The 20,978-nt window shown below is 42.8% G+C and overlaps 1 protein-coding gene across 6 annotated transcripts in view; it reads right to left on the reverse strand.

Annotated features, from left to right (window-relative positions):
• LOC111929467 (bifunctional methylenetetrahydrofolate dehydrogenase/cyclohydrolase 2, mitochondrial) overlaps nt 1–20,978 on the reverse strand; it is a 36,523-nt gene that overhangs the window by 13,851 nt on the left and 1,694 nt on the right. For 4 of the 6 annotated variants that reach the window (XM_086890932.1, XM_023927059.2, XM_086890935.1 and 1 more), the window contains exons 2-7: nt 19,207–19,391; nt 18,750–18,872; nt 14,404–14,556; nt 13,564–13,671; nt 9,795–9,887; nt 5,697–5,822 (exon numbers count right to left, since the gene is read on the reverse strand). In XM_086890932.1, the coding sequence (XP_086747058.1) occupies nt 5,697–5,822; nt 9,795–9,887; nt 13,564–13,671; nt 14,404–14,556; nt 18,750–18,872; nt 19,207–19,391 (788 nt within the window). The remainder of the gene's footprint in view (nt 1–5,696; nt 5,823–9,794; nt 9,888–13,563; nt 13,672–14,403; nt 14,557–18,749; nt 18,873–19,206; nt 19,392–20,978) is intronic. The other 2 variants (XM_086890933.1, XM_086890934.1) reach the window with 2 other exon arrangements.

A 20,978-nucleotide genomic window follows, 5' to 3' on the forward strand; every position in this document is an offset into this window, starting at 1 on the left:
AAGATCACTTGCTACTGCTCTTAGCGTATTTATCTTGAATCTCCTGAATCTATGTGGTGCCTAACTGTCAGGAAAAAGAAGGTCTCAAAACCAGAAATATTACAAAAGAATTGAAAAAAAATTGGATATTGGGGGTTTTGGGAAATGATATTCATTAGTTTTGAAGAGCACAGGTAAATTAAATTAATAAAATGCTGTCTGAACCGCAACCCCAGCAGGGACCTCACGAGAGCATTCACAAAGTTAACAGCGAATATCTCACTGAACTGAAGAACAACAAGTTCAACCCCCTTTAAGGAGAGGTGGTGAACACAACCAAGAGGGTTTTAATTACTCTGCTGACTGGCACCACCACTGACATATACAGTTAAAATATATGCAAAGGAAATCAAGCTACAATGCGGTTTTTTCTTCAGATGTAAAATACAACTAATTAATTAAAATGTCATACGACAGTTACTCTTAATATTCTCAAACACAAACAATTAACCTTTTTAATAGTCATGCTATTTTGAAGCACCTAATGTTTTAGACTGGTGCTTACAGTTAATACAGTTAGCATGAATTTCCAGATTAACATCATAATTATTGAAATGTATCCACATCTGAAGAACACACAGCCACTAGCACAGAAGACACTGTAGGCACTTTAAACTGAAATATGTTTCCATGGCAATGTTACCTACCTCTTTTTGTGGTGTCATTCAAACTACTCCTGCCTTACCTACAAAGAGGATAAGCCACAACCAGACCATGCATTTCCTTAAGAAAGCCTTCCAATGACTGTCAGGTACAACATGCATTGCCTGTGGTGTCAGTAACTCTACCCAGCAGGAAACACACAATGCACTGTTTTCCCAAGTTGCTGGGGAATTCCTCTGCCTGTATTGTGCCATTATGGAAATACCTGTGGGCAGGTGTGGCAGAAGCCAGATTTTGTGTCAGTTGGCATAAAACCACCCTGATAGCTTAAGCACAGAAGCTGATCCAGATTTTGAACACACAGCCGGTGTCTGTGCTGGGCAAACTGCCATCTGATAAGTTTCCATGGCTAAGAGCAAATACAGATACGGTGAGTGCAGTTTTCCAAGATGAATGCCAGTGACCAAAAGGGGGAGGAGAGCTTGGCCTCAAAAACATGACCAGGCTTTCCTTTCCTGTCAAGTGAAACAGGCCAAAGCCCAGTTCTCACACAGCAGGTAAGCGTGTGACTGATCTCATGGCAGCAGGGGAGGTGGCGTTGTGCTGCCAGTTCCATCAGGTCCTGCTTCTGCTTCTCAGGAATAAAGTAACTCTGTCCACAGCTTTACTCCTGCTTTCTCCAGATGGGTGCTGGTCACCCAGGCCTTCCCCTGACAATCTGGAAAGTGCAAATTAGATGCCTATGGGGGAGGAGCTGCTATTTTGCAGCTTCTGTAGAACCTTGAAATCTTCCTTTGATTCTTCAGAAGAAATGAAATGTAGATTGTTTCCTTGAAAAACAGGATCCACTGCTTTGGAAACAGCCCTTCATTCTTAGGTTCCTTTAAAGCTGAGGACATCAGACACCTAATAGGGTTAATCACACAAACCAATGGCAAGTCTCAACCTGAAGGCAGTTCTGGGTCTTGTGCATCTGCATTAAGTGATGCAGAGGAATTCCTGCCTAAGCACTGTTTCCACAAGGCTTTACGAGTCCCTGTAAAGCTACACCAGATCCCTGCATCCCTGCAGCACTGCCCAAGTGTGAAATCATGTGCTCAGCAGTCACACCACATATCCCATGTTCTGGGGTTCTTCTCACTACCCACTGTGCGATATCAACCAGCGAGCATCTACTCCGTGTCTCAGAGTTCCTTCTTTTTCTTATCCTTGCTTCTCTTACTGCAGCTATTTTAATTTCAATAGAAAGGAAAAGCAAGGAATTATGGCTCAGTGCCATGATTCAAACAGTATGTATCAGTAAGGCCCCTGAACACCACCCTCTTCAGTGCAGAAGAACCTTGACTGGCCCTGCAGCAGCTCACTGACCCCAGTTAGCCAGCAGCCAGCCTGGCCTTCTGGCTTCTGTCACAGCCTAACACAAACCTTTCCATTCACTCCTCGCTCTCACGGAGCACAACAACAGGCCACGGTTCCCCCAGTGTCTGCAGGGCAGCAGAATGGTGACGTGATTACACAGACTGGGCTCTTCTTCATGGCAAAATGAATGCCAGATCTCCCAAATCAACTGAGAAACTACTAACAACTAACTAAAGCTCTAGCAAAAGCACCTGGGACGTGCACATTCTGTTTTTGTGACCACTGTTTGGGAAAGCTGCACAGGGAGCTAATTTGGAAAGGATTCAATAAGTGAGGAGCAGCCTATAGCCGGGCAGGTACCACAATGAACGCGGAGAGGCAGCAAACACCGTCAGATGCAGCTGCTGTCACAGAGCCCAGGCTTCCTGCACACTGCTGTGAAGGCACAGCTGAAGGACCACCACTTCCATTAATTAAATAGATTTGAAGATTGTAGTGGTCAATCTCACTCAGAGACAATGCACAATATAGGCCCACCACCTTGGACCACGTCAGTTACTTGTTGGGGCTCTCTCTTCTTCTGCTCAGCGCTGGGAATCCCTCCCTGCTCATGGAGGCACCAATGTTCCAGAATCTCTTCCACACTGGCAAGTCAGAAAGAACAGTTCTCACGTGTAAAGCCCTCCACTGATATCACAACTACATCACATAACAAACATCTTGCACAAAGGATTTCTTTTATACACAGGCATCTAATGAAGACCCAACAATCAGCAGTGCTGTTTTTCAAAACTGTGGAAGGAATTGTAAAGAAATACAAGCAACTTCGATTTAATTGGTATTTCCAGTTCCACTTGCAAAGGTGAGCTACTACAGTGGCGTGTTACTACCCTGCTCTACCAGTTACTCCTGGAAATGATGCTCCACCCAAAAGAGCTGTTTCAGCTAAATGTTCTGGGTAAGTTGTTGCATTATTTCATGTTCCTGGTCCTTGTAGCCCTCCTCCTCCCTTGGCATTATAGCTGTGGCAACAAAAGCCTATAAAACAGTGCCAAGTACACCCACACATGCACCACACTGTTCGCTGAAGCAGATCTCCCTTTCTGTCACTGAAACTTGCTGCCCAAAAGCACCTAAAGGGTGCTGGGGATCACACAGGGATGCCACTGCTTCTCCTCCTCCCCAGCACTTCACTCGTCCTCCTGAGGCTCCCAGAAACCAGGACAGCAACTCCCCAAACAGCAGATTTTGGCAAATTCATCTTAACACGCGCAGGTACACTCCGTGTGCTGTGGTGGTTTTACATGGAGAGCTGCACTTGCAGTTTAATACATCCCTGCAGTATCAGGCTGGGTATCTCAGTGCTTCACAGCTGCCCTCCACATGCACAGAGTTCTCCTGTCTTGTTCTTTTAGATACCTTGGAACTGTGCAGTAAAGTACTCTGGGCCAAACAATTACTGGGTTTTGGTGTGGGCGCAGTTTGGAGCATCAAAGTGAAGAGGACACGTGGGGATGTGGGAAATCGCAAATACTGTTTAAAGACATTCCATTATTTTTGCACATGTGGACACTGAATTTAACAATGAAAGACACAAAAAAGAAGAACCGAAATGCATCCTTTTGTTGTTAAAGAGATAAAAATAACCTTTACTCTCTCACCTACCCAGCAGAGATTAGAAGATGGGATCCAAGTACTGGCAAGATAAGCAACTGAATCAAAACACCTTCCACCCATCTAATAACACTAATTTCCACTACAGGAACTTTTCAGCCAGATGACCTGGTGAAGGAAGCCATTTCCATCTGTTTTTGTAAATGAAATTTGAACTCTGATCACCCCCTTAAACCTCTGCTCTCCCCACAGCCACATTTTTCTCCTGAAGAAGTGGATGAAGAGACAGTAGACACTGGTGGGCTACGTGATGTCACACAGGTGCCACATGTCACCTGTCGTGTCACAGGCCATTTCTGTGCCTGGCCTCAGCCTGCAGAAACCATTTTCACTTATTCTTAAATATAGGCTCAGCTGAGTGATCAAAAAGGGGGAAAAGGATAAAATTATTGGCTACACAAACATGCTGGCTTGTTCCATTTCCTAACTGCCAGACCAAACACTTGCCAAAGGTGGTTTACTTGCTAGCGCTCAGAACTGTATACACTGGGATGTTTTTTGTTGTTGTTAAAGATTTAGTGAAACTTTCACCGATACCAATGAACCAACAACAACTTCCCTTTGGCAATGGCACAGTGAAATGCTACTTGTAACTGCAGTGGCATAATCCAAGCTGAAGTTCCTCCCTCGTTTTTGGATCTTCCCTCCCCCCAGGTAAAATCTCGAGAACCCACAGCAGACATGACGAGACAGATACAGCGCATTGCTGAAACTCTGAATCACGGCCTTGCCACTGAATCTACACCTTTGTTACAGGCACAAGGTCTCGTGTTTGAAGAGAAACAAACGAGGAGGATGCAGGTTCACGCTTCTCAAAGTTACAGCTTTACTACTCCCATACGTGCTAAAGCAAAGCAAACACCTGAAAATTCTCTGTACTTTAGTTCAGCTCCGAAAAGAGAAAATAGAACCTTTTATTTGTGATACCACAGGCAGGAAAAGAAAACAAACAAACAAAAAAACAAACAAAAAAAAAGTCAAGTTTCCTCCAAAAGATTTGCTTTCCTGGAGCTCTGTTGCACACATCCAGCTACACATTTCCAAACACATTCCAAGACAGTCGCTCAGCTACACTCATGCAGGTAATTTCACAGACTTGAACAGACAGCTAACATGCATGGTGAGTAAAAGCACAGGGAACTAAGGGAGTGATGTAATTACAAATACACACAGCTGGCTAAAAACATTCTGAATATAATTAAGCTTTGAGACATTATGCCAGCCAAGATGTTAATAACTGTGAAAAAAAACCTGTGGGTGATTTTCATACTTATCAAAATAAGGAACTGTTGAGAACCATTAATAATGTGGGTAAATGCTGTCTAAGCTTCCCACACTCAACCCTGCCAATAAGTGCAACAATCCTGCTATTCCAGTCTGGAGCTCCTCCAGAGCAGAGATATTTACTCAGGTTACATTGTGAACTTGCTCTGCAACAAGTTAAACATAAAAAGATCAATATATGTATATCAATACGTAACAACATTTTTTTATCTGCTAGCCTTGCCCGGACCAAGATGTTAAGCACTTTTACATGAACTCACATTCAACTTTAGCATAAAGGTTATTTCTAAAGCCAAGTTAACACTTCCACAGACAAGTGTAGAGGAAGAGTGCAAAAGGAGGCTTGGAGAAGCTGTGGTTTAATAGTAATTGCAATGAACAGCAGGAGACTCTGTGTTTGAGAAAGAGCAGAAACTATTCTCATAGATTACTTTTCAAACACATCACACACTCAAAGGACTAAAGAAACTGGACACTCTGCACCACTGCGAGAAGAGCTCGTAAGTATCTTTCCTAAAGGTTGCTGGTACCTGTAATTATAACACTTTGCCTCCAAACTAACATCCAACTTCTTAGGAGCAGATAGGTTTCTGTTCTTATTTAAGTAAATAAATTACAAAAAAAATCCTGAAAACAGGGTCTTACTTGAGACACTGCCTAGTCCAAAATTTTATCGTGAATCCTACAAAATTCAGTATATTTATCCAACAGATTTGCATAAAGAGTGTTTCACTGACCTTCGAAGTCCACATCCCCAACTAATTTGGTTTTTCCTGTAAGAGGATCATGGATATGGTTGATTCCTACGTCAATCACAGCTGCACCTTCTTTGACCATATCAGTTGTAATCAACTTTGGGATACCTGGAATCATCAACACATATTTAATTACCCTGGCCAGGTAGTCTGAGGTTGTCAGTTTTGAATGATAGCAAGGGTGTGCATGCACAAAATAGAATTCGTTCAGTTAAATATTTCTTGATACACCCCACATTGAAAACAACTATTCCTCAACTGCACACAGGTTGTAACTACTGCTAATACTACAGAAAAAAAAAAAAAAAATCCCACCAAAAGTTACGCTATGGGATTTGTTTTGGTTCAAGTAACACACTCAGCCAATAACAAATTTTAACTGTTACAGTAATCCCAGCAGACAAGGCTGAGCCTCCACAGAGGACAAAACACCATTTCTTGCTATTTCCAGCAATCTGGGAGACCTCTGCACTTGACCCAGCCTGGGCACTGCACACCCTGTGGGCTGCATCTCTGTGCTGTCCTGGGGTAGGAGTTTTTTGCTATTAAGAAATTCCAGCTAAAACGAGCCACCTCAGCCTTTTCATATGCACAGTATTTCTTTGGCACGTTTAAATGTGAAGCATCTTGATATTCATCGAGAATATGTGCCTCAGTCAGGACCCAGAAAACCTGAAAGGTCCCATCAAAGTCTACATAATGAAATGTATCCATGGCCATATGACTCCTGTCAGGAATTCCTCCCCTACCATGCAACCTCCAACCTTCAGTAATGGGAATTTCCAAACCAAAAACTACGATTCACCTCGCTTCTTGAGCAATTCCATCAGTTTTTTCTTCTGAGAGGAATGCTACAGTGTCCCTAAAAAGGGAGTCTGAACTCCCCTCTCCCCACCGAAGAGCTTTCTCTCGGGTGGGGAGAAGGCAAAAAGGAAAAGAAAGCGAATCCATACGGTTTTGAAACCGCAGTTTTATTGGAGGCAAGCGCTGGTGTACGAGGCTCTGGCTCCATGTGCAGTGCTGGAGCACAGGTACTTAGTCATTTGGATACAGGCAATACTGGAACACTCCTTGCTCTCCATTTCTCACTCCCCCATAAGACACTCGCTTGAAACTCTGCTTCTCATGTTGAGCAAGCCAAGATCTCCAGCTCTTTCCTAGCCCATTTGATAACATCTGACTGCACCTCCTTCATCCCCCTCTGATGTAATCCATGGCAACCTGGCTGGCAACTGGATAATGCCTCAGCCTTATGGGGGTAAATGATCTGTGTGTGTGATAGGGTTGGAAGCATATTAATGGAAGCTGCACAGTTACACCCTTTGTAAAATGGTTTGATAATAAGCCAAATACTTAATAGAAACAAATGAACTAACCCCCAAACCACCTGAGTGTATCTATTTACTTAAGCCTACTTTACATACCAAGTAGGAAGGGATAAATATTAGAGCAGCTTTTCCTAAAATGCACTGACTGAAGAATATGGAAAAACCTTTCACTGGTAATCTCTGCAGAAAATGATGAATCACATTTTGAACAAAGGAAAAACAAGGCCCTGCCTAATCTGAGATGAGATGCAAGGACTGTGAAACAGCCAATTTCTAAGAAAGCAAACCAGAATGAAGGGTCTGATTAACCAGCACTTCCTACCTAAGAGGACCATTGATCACATCCGTAGGGACAGGGCAAGCAGTCCAAGCAGAAGTCCATGTGGCATTTGGGACACAACAGTCATCACTTTTCCCCTTTACCCCTTCCCCAAACGCAGCAGGCGGATGAGTCCTGTTTCTCTCTGTGTGAATGGAAAGCCCAGAGAGCAGTAGCAGCAAGCTGACCTGTTCAAGAGTCCTGCTGCTCCCATCACCGCCTCGCCTGTCCTGTGGTAGCTCCAGGAGCACCGCTGGGTGGGGCTGCGCTTACACTTCTGCCACGGGGCTGGGCCAACAGCAAAAAGAACAGACTCCATGGGATGGCTACACAGTCAGGGACAGCAGGCCAAGATGGGAAATGCTGTGGTGGGGTACAAAGTGTCAGGTGTGCTTAACAGGAAACACGATGCTTTGGATAGAAATCCAAAAGTTGTGTGGTATTGAAAGAGATTTTAGGGAGGGGTAGGCTGGACAAGAGCAGCACTGCTGGAATTTAAGGTGCAAGGAGCTGGATAGGAACAAGAAGGAAGGGATAAACTGTATTGAATAGTTACAATCCAAGTAAGCAGGAAAACTGGAGCCCCAAGCCTGGGGGCAAATGAGAGACAGGACACGGAGACAGATCTTCTCACAGTCAGGAGTAACAGAGAAAAGAAGCACCTGATTTGAAGCGTTACCAAAACCATGAATGCAAGTGAACAGAAAAGAACTCAGAGGTGGAGCACCAGATCAGAAAAGACTCATTGCAGCAAGTCACCAATAAGGAGCCAGGATGCAGATGGCTCTTGTAAAAGCACCACATTGGAAAAGGAATCTTGGTCTTCCGTGCAGGCACATGCAAAAAAACTCTTTTCCATTTGCACATCTTTGGCAGTGGCCTGTAAAAGCAGCTGTTCCCATCTGGCAAGGCCCAAGTTACCTTTTTTGCAACACTTGCTGAACAGGTCACCCATTTCCGGGGAGTGTGTGATCCCAGAGGTACAACGCGCACAGTTCTCAGGTAACAAAAGGAAGCTTGGAGTGATTCCACCTGTCTAAAGCGCAGCCTTCCCCAGAGCACCCACTGGGGCAGGGCTGTGTGCTCTTTGCACAACCTGGCCCTAGGTTTTTTCATCATTCCAAGTACATCTCAAGTTGTGTAATGAGTGTTGTATCACCCTCCTGTTACAAATGACACAAGGAAAATCATGTGAAAGGTAAACAAGGCCGAATTGACACTGGACCGTTTAACTCCAAGCATAAACAAATACAAACCATGTTCAGCACAAAAAATCAGAAGTGATGATGAAATCAGAAGCAGTGAATTTGGATGAAAAGCTACTGGTTTATTTCCAGTTAGCACACCATTGTTACCTTTTATTCACAGTGGTGAATTCTGGTCAGGCCCACAGCTGAACAATTAGATGTGGGACAAGGAAGCTGTTTCTTGCTCCTGGCCTGCCTTAGCAAAGAGGCAGTCAAGTTAAACCCTGAAGGAAAGGGCATCTCACTTCAACAGGAAGTGACAAGCTTCAGACAGGTAAAGACTGCTTGTCTTCATCTAGAAAGTACATAAGGAAGTCTTGTGTCTTGAGGATGAGAAAGGGGGCAGAAAGGGAATAGAAAAGAGGAAAGACACAATCCTCTTGTAGTCCTACGAAATGGTACAAGAGAAGGATGATATCCCAGAACTGCAAAGGGACCCAGAATTTTACTAAGGTCATAGTAAGTTGGGTTGTTCGATTTTTTAAAATGCATTTTGATTTCTACTTGTAATGCCTGTAAACAAATAACAAAGGCTGCTTAGAAGCACAGTTCCGCTTGCTTCTTTGGGACAGATTAGTTCAACTGTATTTCAGTTTTCGCAGCTTTAAGAGTATAGACCCTGATCTTTCAGTCCCCTTCCTCTAGGCAATTACCCTTCTCTTTCTCTTGACATGGGAATTGTAAAAGAAAAAAACCCAGCCATTAATAGCATGTTACCCAAACCTCTGGTTAATTTGGCAAGGTTGGCCTTAATTCCAACAGCAGGGGAATGATACCGTGGTTTTATGAATGCAGCCTCCAGCTGATTTAAAGAAACCCTCCTGTCAAAATTTAAATGACTCATGATTTTTCCATGGCAGAGAGAATGTTTTAATTTGCATAATTATACCTGTATAAACTATGCACTGACTGGTTCCCAATCTTGAGTTCACTCTGAAGTCTCCCTAAGGGAAAGGTGTCGCATGTGACGAGAAGCAGTTTATGAGTCTGCAAGTGTGAAGGGCAAGAACAAAGAGCCAAATCACTTGGCCTTCCTGCAAGGAGAAATCCTACCCACTGCAGCAGCCTCAGCGAGCACGAGCACTGATTATACAGTGACACAGCCAGTGCCACAGACACAGGCTGCAAAGCCCTTGTTTTGGGTCTGAAATGCTGCAGTTGGAGTATTAACAACAACCTGCATTACCTGCAGCAACTATTACTATGTCAGCGAGCTGCGTATGGATCTTGAGCTGCTCTTTTGGGGTGTACCTGTGAGTAATGGTCACTGTAGCATCACCTGAAATTGAAGAGAAAAACAATCAACTGTCACATATAAAATGCTACAACAAAGTACAGCATTTACTCTCAGGCACAAATTACTTACTTTGGTACAGTAACAATAGTACAGATGATCAGATTTGTCTTGGGATGTGACTTTTAAATCAGCATAGGCAGAACACTCACAACACTTACTGCTCACACATACAAAAACCACTTGTTCTTAAAAATTCTCCCAGGATGAATTCATTTTTACACTGGGGACTGAATTCCCCTCCATGGGAAGGGAAGCCCTTCCATGGCTTTGTTAGGTTCAGTGGAACTCCACAAAGCAAACCCAGCTCAGAAGCAGTGTCTGCTTTATCAAGGCCAGTTTGTACAGGATGCCACAAGGCTCAGTTGTTTGCCACACACGAAAGCTTCAATACAACACCACCAGCAGAAGCCCAAGAACCACACATCCTTCTGCTCCTGTGGACACCCACATTTCTTGGCAAGAGCTACAAATACACCCTTCCAGTAAGACAGGAAAAAAACCCTTGTGGTGTTTGTTTGAGATACTGGGGAGAGACCAAAACACAGTCACAAGGAGAGGGTCTGAAGTCTCCTACTGCATCCAACAGCAGGTGAGGAGTGCCCAAGCAAGCAGCAAAGAGAACAGCTCTCAGAAGAAGACTCCTCCCAACCCTCTCTGCAAGTATTTGTACTGCACAGTGTTCAGCTGCTACATAACCCCATCGCTGCCTTCCACTCCTCACAGACACCCAAGGCCATGTTACTCGCAATTCATCTAAAACCTTTTGCCTTCTCAGACATTACCACCACATCTGCTTCCTCTGGAATGTGTCTGACTGATCTAATCCGTGCCTCTCATCTTATTAACTCTCTCAACATCTTCAACTTTTCTGTGCTCTGGCTTCTCTGCTCTTTCCCCTCACCTTTTATCCCTCCTCTTCAGGCTCTGCAGCGCACACCATCTCCCCAAAGACAAGCAGATCAAGACATTTGCAGGTAATGAAAAAAGAGAAGCACAGGCTTGGAAAAAATAGAGTCTATTCTGATTCCTGCTTTAAGCAAAAGAAGCATGTCTTGCTCAAAAACACAATCATTACCACAAAGGCTGAGAAAAACCAATGGATGAAATCCAAAGTTACAAGGTGATCTCTGAGGAATAAAATTGGTTCTAATTTGCCCCTAAGATTTTAGTGAGGAATGTGTCTGTAGTCAGCTCGTGAAACCAAGTAATTGCTTTTACTACCAAAAAGGAAAGGAGAAAAAAAGGGGGAAAAAAAAAGCCCCTACCTTGAGACTAGCAGTCCAGAAGCTTACAGACACCTCAGAAAGGGGAAGTTTTCCATTTATTTGTGATCATGCCCAAACAGAAAATAAACAACTACTTTTACACTGCTACTTCTGCTGAAAGAAGAGGAATATATTTAACAATTAAGATCCCACATGATACTCCCAAGTCAGTTCCCTAGCTTATAAAACAGAGATAGTCTCCTGACCTGCCTACACAGAACATTATTTATTTTGGAAGGGGTTGACATAGCTTTTCCATCTGATCAGATATTGCCACCTGCAGGACATGAGTGTACCTGCATATGAAACATCACAAATGAAGACAGCCCCCAACTTTTAATTTTTATTCATAATCTATAAAGAAAACCAACCAAAACCTACAACAAAAAAAAGAAATAAAAAATAGTACCATACCCACACCCCTTGCATCACTTGTCAATAAGAAGCATTTAATCAAATCAGCCCAGTTGCTGAAAAAACTCTTTCTTGACTGATAACCTGAAAAAGTTATTTTTCAGCATTTCATTGTAGGTCTTCTCTGGTCCCTATCCTCCTGAGCTTAAAAAGATTAAAAAAAAAAAATCTGAAACCATGGCCTGGCCTGCCTTCCTTCCCACATGCCACCCAGGCCAGCCTCTTGCTGCTCACAGCAGAAGCAGAAATTGAACCCAAGCACAGAAGAAGAACCACATCTTCAAGGAGAGCCCCATCTGTCAGTCAGGGAGGAAAACTCCACCAAATCTGCCCAAATACCAAAGTATGTATCATCATGTACACAGCATACAGACACACACTCAATGCCAGTTCATTATCAGAGAAGTACTTGTTCCTTTGTTTTCTCATTGCCAGCTGTTTTATACTGTGTGCCAACACTTAGCAGACTGGAAAAGTAGAAAACTACTTGAGAATTAAATCCCTTTCTTCAGATTAGTTATCTTAAGATAACTTGGATGAGTTCACTCTTCCTGTATCCAGGCTCCAGTGTCAGTAAGGGACTAGCTGAACATTCTTCTGTCCCTACACCAAATACATGACATACTTAGAACCACTGGCAATGCAGGGTTGCCAGGGAAGCCATCTGACATGTCAGGAACCAGAACAATGGCAGAAGACCATGAAGCACCAAAACAACCCTCATGGATGGGCCCCCAAAACGAGCTGCACCACCAGACAGTCAAAGAAAGAGCCAAGAAAGCTGAGCCATGGATCCAATCAACTCAAAAGCTGGAAGCTGCAAGCAGTGTTTAGGTACAGCCAAAAACTGCCCATGCAGCTGATGAGGGTTTTGCAACAAGCTGCTGAAAGCATCACCAGGTCTCCTCATTTCCAGGTGGGAAACCTGTAAGTAGCTTGTAATGTGGCTTTGTGTTGTACCAAGCCCACTTCAAACACCAGCTGCACCGCCAGTAACAAATGTCACCCAGTATTTGCAGCAAATGGCAAAAAATGCCACTAATTTTCGTGGGAATGAGGATGAGACCAGAACTATGCACCAATGGTAATTACAATTCAAGCACTGAGAGAAGTTCCAAATAGTAACTTTCCCACAGAGGCTGAATGGAAAAACCAACTCTATGATTAGTATAAAGCTTTTACTGTTTTATTATATTAATAACAGATTTCACTCTGCTCCAATTAAATAGGCCTGGGATTAAATGTCCATGTTTACCTCATTCATGCACACCACCGTGGCAATTTCTAACATCAAAATGAAGTTGCAAAAGGGCAGCATTCTATCTAAATTATATTTGTTTTCGTTTCTACGGCACAATTATAGCAGCACATGTAGGCTTGTGTAATTAGAATTACTTAAAACTATTTCCACCACAACTCCCAGTTTCCAGGGGGATATAAAGTGCATTGCAGAAAGCAATCAGAGAGCTCACGCTGACAAGTTCCTGGGCTGGTCATTCCTGTACTTTCACAGGCAACACCTCACTGGCACAGCACAACACAAGGGTCATGGCACACCTTTTTTTTTATTCACACATGGCTCTGTATGCGTCTTTAGGTACACATGTGTGTGTGTGCTCACATATGTAGGAGGTGTGAACTCAACACTGAACAGGCATGAGGATGAGGCTGTATAATAAACATCACAGGAGCCTCTGCAGCTCTCCAAGGCCTCACTGCAAGCATCACCCTCGAGGACCAGTTGAATAGTAGCTGCTTCAAATGAAGGAGGAAGCAATGACTTAATACCAGGAAATGTCAGGTCCAGAAGCTGCTCTCCTGAGAATAAGTCAGGAAATGTGCCAGCAAATTTATTTTCTTGGTCTGGTTGCAAGTATTGACAGGAGTGGGAAAGCTTGCTCTTTAATCTGAGTCCTCTAATCAGCTTCATTTTCAGGACTTCACAAATGGAAACACTGAGACAATATTCCTGGACTTACCTCCAGGCCTTTCATGCTCTCCATCGGTGTGTAAAAGCATTGAAATAGGCATTCCAACATTTTTAGATCTTCCAGCTACAAGAACATTTTTTCCAAATGTTTGTATTCCTTGCAGGGGAAAAAAAAAAATTAAAAAGTTACATTCCACTGTTTTGATACATGTAAACCCTTCTTCTCAACCCCCATGACAGAATTATTTGTTGTTATGAACTCCTGACATCAACATGACTTGCCAACCCACAAGGCAGAGTTTGAGGGATGAATCCACAAAACAACTTTCAGCTTTCACCTTGGAGGAAGAAAACTGACAGCTCATTCAGGTTATCTGAATCATCCTTAGCAAGGACTTAATTTCCCTCCTCCAGCCACAAAAGGAAGCACTTATGTCTATCAATAAGAACATGAATGTTCTATATAAAAAATTACAAATACTGAACACATATGCCTTTTCCCCCTTTCAGTACTGAATTAAGTGCTCCCATTTTCTGTTCTTGTTTTTTGCCCCTTCTCCGCAAGAACTTACGCATTCAAATCTCCGATTTGACAAGAATCATGGTGCCAAGAACAGCACAGAAAATTCCCCACAAAACTATGAAATTCAGAAAGTTACTGAAGTGTTCCAGCAAGTACTACTGTCTACACTTCATTAGTAGTCCTGCTGATGGCACAAGAGCCCATCTAGTTGGCAGCTCATTATTATTCAGATTATTACTCTAAACGTTTGCTCTTCAATCAGCCCAAAGCATTTAAGGCTAACCCAGACCTTTAAGCTCACAGCTGAGCTAATCCTTTGTTGGTCTGCCAGGACAAAAGGAGTTTGAGGCCAGGTGAGTCCCTTACCCGTCCGTTTTATGATTTCCCAGACGGCAGCAGCGGTGGCAGGGATTATGGAAGGCTGGTCCAGACACAGACGTCCAACATTGATGATGTGGAAGCCATCCACGTCCTTTCCAGGGGCGATGGCGTTACAGACCGTCCGCTCATCGATGTGATCTAGGGGGCACACAGCTCTCAGCTACAGCTCCTGCACTTGCCAGGTGCCACCAACACCAACAGAGTCATTACACACACCGGCACACGGCCCGGTAATTAACGGCCAGGGTAATTAATCACTGCCCTTGATTGAACAAGCCACACTCCCCCTAGAGGCACTTCCACCTTTTCAAGCAGTTTACTGAAAATTAGGTTAAGGCATTTGTCACAGTGCTAATACAACAGATTCTGTCTAAACATGGGAGCCCAGAGCTCAGCTGAGAACGAGGACAGTAATTATAAGAAGAAATGTTTAAGCAAGTCACGTCAGAGTCACTTCTGCAATCTGGAAGCCTTAAATATGAAGCAGCTCAAAAACCCCAACAAACCACAGGAGAACAGTTAGATGCATTTTTCTGGTTTCTAAGCCCACAGAGCATACGTGAGCTAATTTTTAAACAAATTCGTGGAAATCTCAAGCTGAAATAACAGGAAGGCAGGTCTAGCCTTCCTTTTCTAACAATACTATTTTTTTAGTCAACTGTTGACCAGAAGGACCAAAACATATCCTGCTTCATTAGAAAACTGAGAATACACAAAACTCCTTGAATATTGATGTCAAAACACTGAATATGGCTTAAATGGCATTGCCTGCGCATAATTTCATATCTATTCAACGTGAGTATTTTTCATGTGCACTAATGATATGGGAGAGTTCTGCAACTGCTTAAAGCTCATACTGCATAAACTTTAGTACTGATTATGAAAAAATGTGTGTTTGCCAGACCCCTCTGTGCAGAGTTACAAGCCCAAGTGTAAACCTGCAGTGCTGAACACCCCCGAGGAACAGCTCCACAGAACATCCCACACTGGCCCAAAAAGCAAACTGAGTATCAACAAAGAAATTCAGATGTTGCCAGTAAAATATTTTAGAGACACAAACAGGACGTTCTAATTCAGTAGGATTTTGCGGCTTTGCATTAAAAGGAGCTAGATAATTAAAAGATAAGCACGTAATAAACTTTAAACCATGGTAATCTCCTGTTAAAAGGTTTCCAATTAAAAAAACCCTAAAGTTAAACCAGGCTGCTATCATTTACAATTTGCTTCTCCATTTTTTGACGGGAGGAAGTTTCCTTCGGAATCCTAATGAGAAAAGACTTCAGAAATTAAGATATTAAATACATTGATGAAAGAACTGAAACTTGCCTCACAGAGACTGAAAGCAACCATAACCTTGTTTTTATGTAAACTTGGGGATTAAAGAAAAACAAAACAAAAAAACAAACAAAACAAGCAACGTGAAGTAACCTATTAAACGGCTTTTGCAAAAGAGAACTTGTTACCCTTAGGCAAGTCAGTTGTTCATGCAACACAAACTTGGCATCCATGCTTCTCCTTGTGCCTGGGATGAGGAAAGGACTGCTCTGAAAAACACCTCCTCCACACTGTCTGTCTTTAGCTTCCCAGAATCAGACAGATAATAGACACAATTATGTAAAAGGAAAAAAATAAATAACTCATGCTGTACAAGGATATTTTCCACACTCAAAACTGATTTGCAGAACTCCAGAACAGGGTTTACAGTACTGGGAAGAAATGGAGCTGCACAGCTGGAGACAAGTGAGCTGTGGGCCTGAGAAGAGGATGTGGACACTTTCCTTCTCCTTCAGGGAAGCTTTCAAGGCACTGTCCTGGGCAGGCCACCCCAAACCAACCAACCAACCCGACTGCAGAGACAGCCACTATGTTACTTAATGAGCAGATTCTCTTGGCCCCAAGAAATGCCTTTTCCTGGTTTGCTCCCATATGACTTCTCTATTTCCGAAGGAATAAAATAATCCCTTCATTATCTTACTGTCAGTCTCATAAAACATCATCTGATACCCATACAAATTTCCTTGCTGTCATTCCCAGCCACTCTCCAGGCCAAGTTCCTCTCTGCACCTCCTCTCCCTTGTTAGCTCAACTTGCAGGACGGCAGCGGGCATCGCTTGCCGAGCGTTCGCACACAGACCAACTCCTGTTTATACAACAACCGCCTCCGGTGCTGGCACGTGAAAAATAGAGACTGCTTTTCAAAAGGGAAGACTCACGAAAATAACAACATAGCACAAAAAGCATTTGGAAAAAAGCACTGTATGGATTTTCACCTTCTGTCTCAAATAGATTAACATTTCGTGGCCATCTCCCAGGCAATTCAAACTAGGATACGGGAAAGTCTCCGCAGAACTGTCACAAGGAATGCACTCAAAAGGTGCACAGAAAAGCTGCTCTCCCCAGGCAAAGATGACAGTGCTCCAAGTTAAGCTACCCCAGCTCACAACAGTGCAATGGAGCTAAGCTACTTCTGGTTCCATTTTTAACCCAATGTTGATCAAAAGCCACACCCTGTGTGGTTTGCTGCAAAAAAAGCCCCAGACTCATACAACAACCTCAATTCTGGGATAAGCAGCCTCCGTTGATGAACTTTTCACTACTTCTAGGCTTTGCCTCCTTCCATTACAAAGCAAATTAAAAAAAAAAAAATGGAAAATTAGCTAACTTAGCTTTTGGGCCCTTAGTTTATTAAGTTCCTTGGAGGAAAGAAATAAATAATTCAGTTATCTGAGTTATATTTGACATCTGTTATGGAAAGAACTTACTGAACATTTCCAATTCATGATAAATTGCACATTTAACTTTACTACACAGACTATACTGCAATATTGACAAACTTCTATTATTGATTAAATTGTTGTGGGGTTTTTCCCAACAGAAACAACAGCCATGCCTGTCTGACAGGTGGCATGGAGGATAATTCAAGTCTTCAAGTACTTATTGTGACAGATGTGTCAGAGTTCTGGACAACAACCAATTTTAGGACTGACCCTTATTGAAGGACTTCAGCATTTCAGCGCAGAAGCATCAAACATTTCCACTGACACAGCCAGAATTATCGTCAGGCTTTTTTCCTTTTCCCACATGGACCAGGTTTAAACCCACCACATTTCAAAACCACAAGAAGCTGTGAACTGTGCTCTGGTGAAAGCAGACAGCTGGAGAGCAGACTGCAGTGACCTGATATCCTCCTCATAAACACAAAATGCATTTCTGCAAGCGGTACCCAACCATTTCCCAGGGTACCCTCACCACTAAGACACCTGACACCTCCCATTTTTGGGAACACAGCACTGGACTCCCAGCCTGCACCCCTTGCTAGAGGCATCAGACAGGATGATCTCCATCCCTAGGCTGCCAGTGCTCCACCTTCCCGAGTTCTCAAGGCTGGAATGAACCTTTGTTGATTACACCACCTGCCACTGCTCATCCCAGAGACGTCTGCTCCAAGGGAACCGACCACATTCCCTCAGCTCCTGCCGTCAAGGCCAGGATGTGGCTCCTTACCTGGGCTGTACTCCCACCTTGTGGCAAATCCACCTCAGTACATGGCCCGTTTACTTCCACCTAACACCAAACACAAACCCTCCTCATCACAACCGCTACTGTTTATTGCAAATTATCACAAGTGCAACCAAAGCATTTTTTCCTCCATAGCTCACAGCACCTGCCCCATTTTTGCTGTTTTATAGATTAAAAAAGAGTTTCAGTTCAGCTTTTTTTGTTTGCACGTTTTATCGCTGGAAAAACACCACTTTGGCAGCTACTTCCCAGAGATATTTCAGTGAAACTTTATTACAAATTAGGAGAAGGTAAATAAAAAAAACCAAAAAATTTAGTCAAGGCTTTTTAGGGACTTTGCACGAAGTTCACCTGGAACTTTAGGGCCAACAAAGAAAGCATAAACAAATGTTTAAGGCAAAACCTGGAATCACTGTGAGAAAGGCTACAGCACCATCTGCTACATGGCACAATTTTTCATGATACAAGGGATGAAAGCATGGAACTCCAGGCAAACCAGTGCAACTTGATAAAAAAATAAAGATGATTACACTGGATAAATTCTGTGAAATGCCTTGAAACACCACCCTGGTTGATCATTAAAAAAGGCAAGTTTTACACATGAAATTATTCTCAGGATTTGTTTTTTTTCTTTAAAATGAATCTCACATTCAACAAAAAAAAACAAATTAACATCTCAGCTAACCTTTCATTATGCATGTCCTCTTTCAAGAGTTTGTTGTGTCCCCAAGGCTCACTTGCAGCCCAGACCTCCTAAACTCTTTGCTCTTACGTGGACTGTGTATGAGGAGTGGGACAAAGACGTCACATACCTGGGAGAGGCAGCTGAACTAATAAACCACTAACTCTTGAATCCTTGTTGAGCTTGGCTGTCATTTCCAGGAGCTCTTCCTGTGAAATGTCTTTAGGCCTCAGTATGATCTCACTAGAAATGCCTGATAACAACAAAAACAAAACCAACCAGAAGACAGGTTAGAATAAGGAAACTGAGTGATGTGCAGCTTAGCCCTTTAGTCCAAAAATTTGATTCTTAACATCTGCTTCCAAACACTATTTAAAGACACAAAATGAAATTTATGGCTCCCACTCAAATCACATTAAAACTACCTTCTTCATACATCCATGCAATTCCTGAGGTCCATCAGAGAAAACATGGAAGACATTGGTACAAAATTTAATTAGCACACTAAGGAAATTCCTCCCGCTTTAGTTTTTTCTTTTTAAATAAGAGTATCTTGCCCTTGCCCAAGGAACACTTATATGACATACCCACTGCTGCAGCTGCTTTTATCTTGTTCCTGACATAGATGTGACTGGCTGGATTGTCTCCTACCAAGATGACAGTGAGGTGAGGCCTCTGGTTCCCAGCGGATATCCACGACTCCACATCCCTTCGGACCTCTTGCAAAACCTGGTGAGCAAGCTTTGTCCCTGAGATAACGGTTGCCTCGTCACTACAGAGATAAAAAATCAGACAATATTGAGGTCTGCAATTTCACCAGGAAGAAGACACCTTTAAAAGTGTGTGATCTACCATTTTAGACACTGCCAAATGTCTTGATTCACGTGCTGGCATTTCAAATATTATTTGGAAAACATTACCACGTTACAAATCTACAAGGGAAAAGAAGTGTTTTCCCACGCTCTCGTCTGAAGAGCACGGATGTGCCATCAGTGCACATGGAAGAGGAGCTCACCAGGCACAACTCCCCTGCCCAACACACTTAGCCAGCCTCCTAAACTTACATTAACTCCTGCATTTGGAATAAATCATGAAAACGCTCTTATGCCCTTAGATTTTACTGATTTAAGGAACCTTACCCCCTTGCCTCCTCTAATTTCCTTTAAAATAGATTTAACATAGGACTATTTACAGCATTTTTTGTCCAAGCCTCAATGATATATTTCTCTTATTTCATAGCTGCTGGGAAGGAAGTCAGGAAATAGCGTTTCTCGCATTTGTAAAACATAAAAATAGCAAATAATGAAATATGTTGATGCTTCTTAGGTTTAGGACCTAAATAGTCTAAGTCCTTTGATGGAAATATCATACAAGAACTGCATGAACAAATAAAGCATTGCCTGTACAGAAAGCTAACGCTGCAGTAGGCTATTCAAGACATTGAAACCAAGTAATGAATTTTTATTACTGTGAATTTTATACACACTAAAACATTGACCAGGTGCTGGTCAATGACAGGTTTAATGACAGATTTGTGACAGATTTCATGACCAAGTTAAATGACACACTTCATATGTGCTCCTACACCATCCTGTCCCGCTGTTATCCCACCCATGGATGCTGTTACTCTGATCCCAGCATGGATTTAAAACAGAAAATTATTATTGTTTATGAATCTCGTGGCTTGCAGGGCATGACAGAAACAAAGATCTGCACTGCTATTTTAGGTCAATTTGTACTCTAAAAGCCTGAGATAATATGGAGCATCACAACATGTCCCACACCCCATAAAAACCTGTGGAAATTTATTAGTGCAGGAAAATCTAGGTTTTGTAGAACTGGAAAAAACAGTTACTAGCATTGCAGAACCGAAGCAGGACATGCACCGATGCAGAAAGACAGCTGCTTCTCCCAAAACTGGCAGAATCAATTCTCAATACACAGAACACCCAAGGGGTCACATGCTTATTTCAAATGGCTGTTCAGTTCACTCATCTTTTCATTCTTGAAATCATCAAGATAGTGCTTTCAGCATTGGCATTTGTGACTTGCTGAATCTCTTAAGTCAGCTTCCAGCCAGGTCTTAAGACAAGGACATATAAAAGAAAAGGTTCACAAGCAGGAGCTCAGAAAGACACTCCCATGCACACCCAGGCAAGAGCCCAGAGCTGCAGTGCTGCAAAACCAGAATCCCTCTGCACTCAATGCAATAAATTAGACACGGAGGGCGATTACTGTCAAGACACTGATCCCCACTGCACCAAAGCATGCCCTGTTTGCCACCAAATGACGAATATATACAGTAATTCTGTATAAATCCACGGACAGGCTCTTTAAAGTAGCAGGAGCAAGCCAAGGT

This window comes from Cyanistes caeruleus, chromosome 5 (genome assembly GCF_971803275.1).
Source record: "Cyanistes caeruleus chromosome 5, bCyaCae1.hap1.1, whole genome shotgun sequence".
Classification (NCBI taxonomy): Eukaryota; Metazoa; Chordata; class Aves; order Passeriformes; family Paridae; genus Cyanistes; species Cyanistes caeruleus.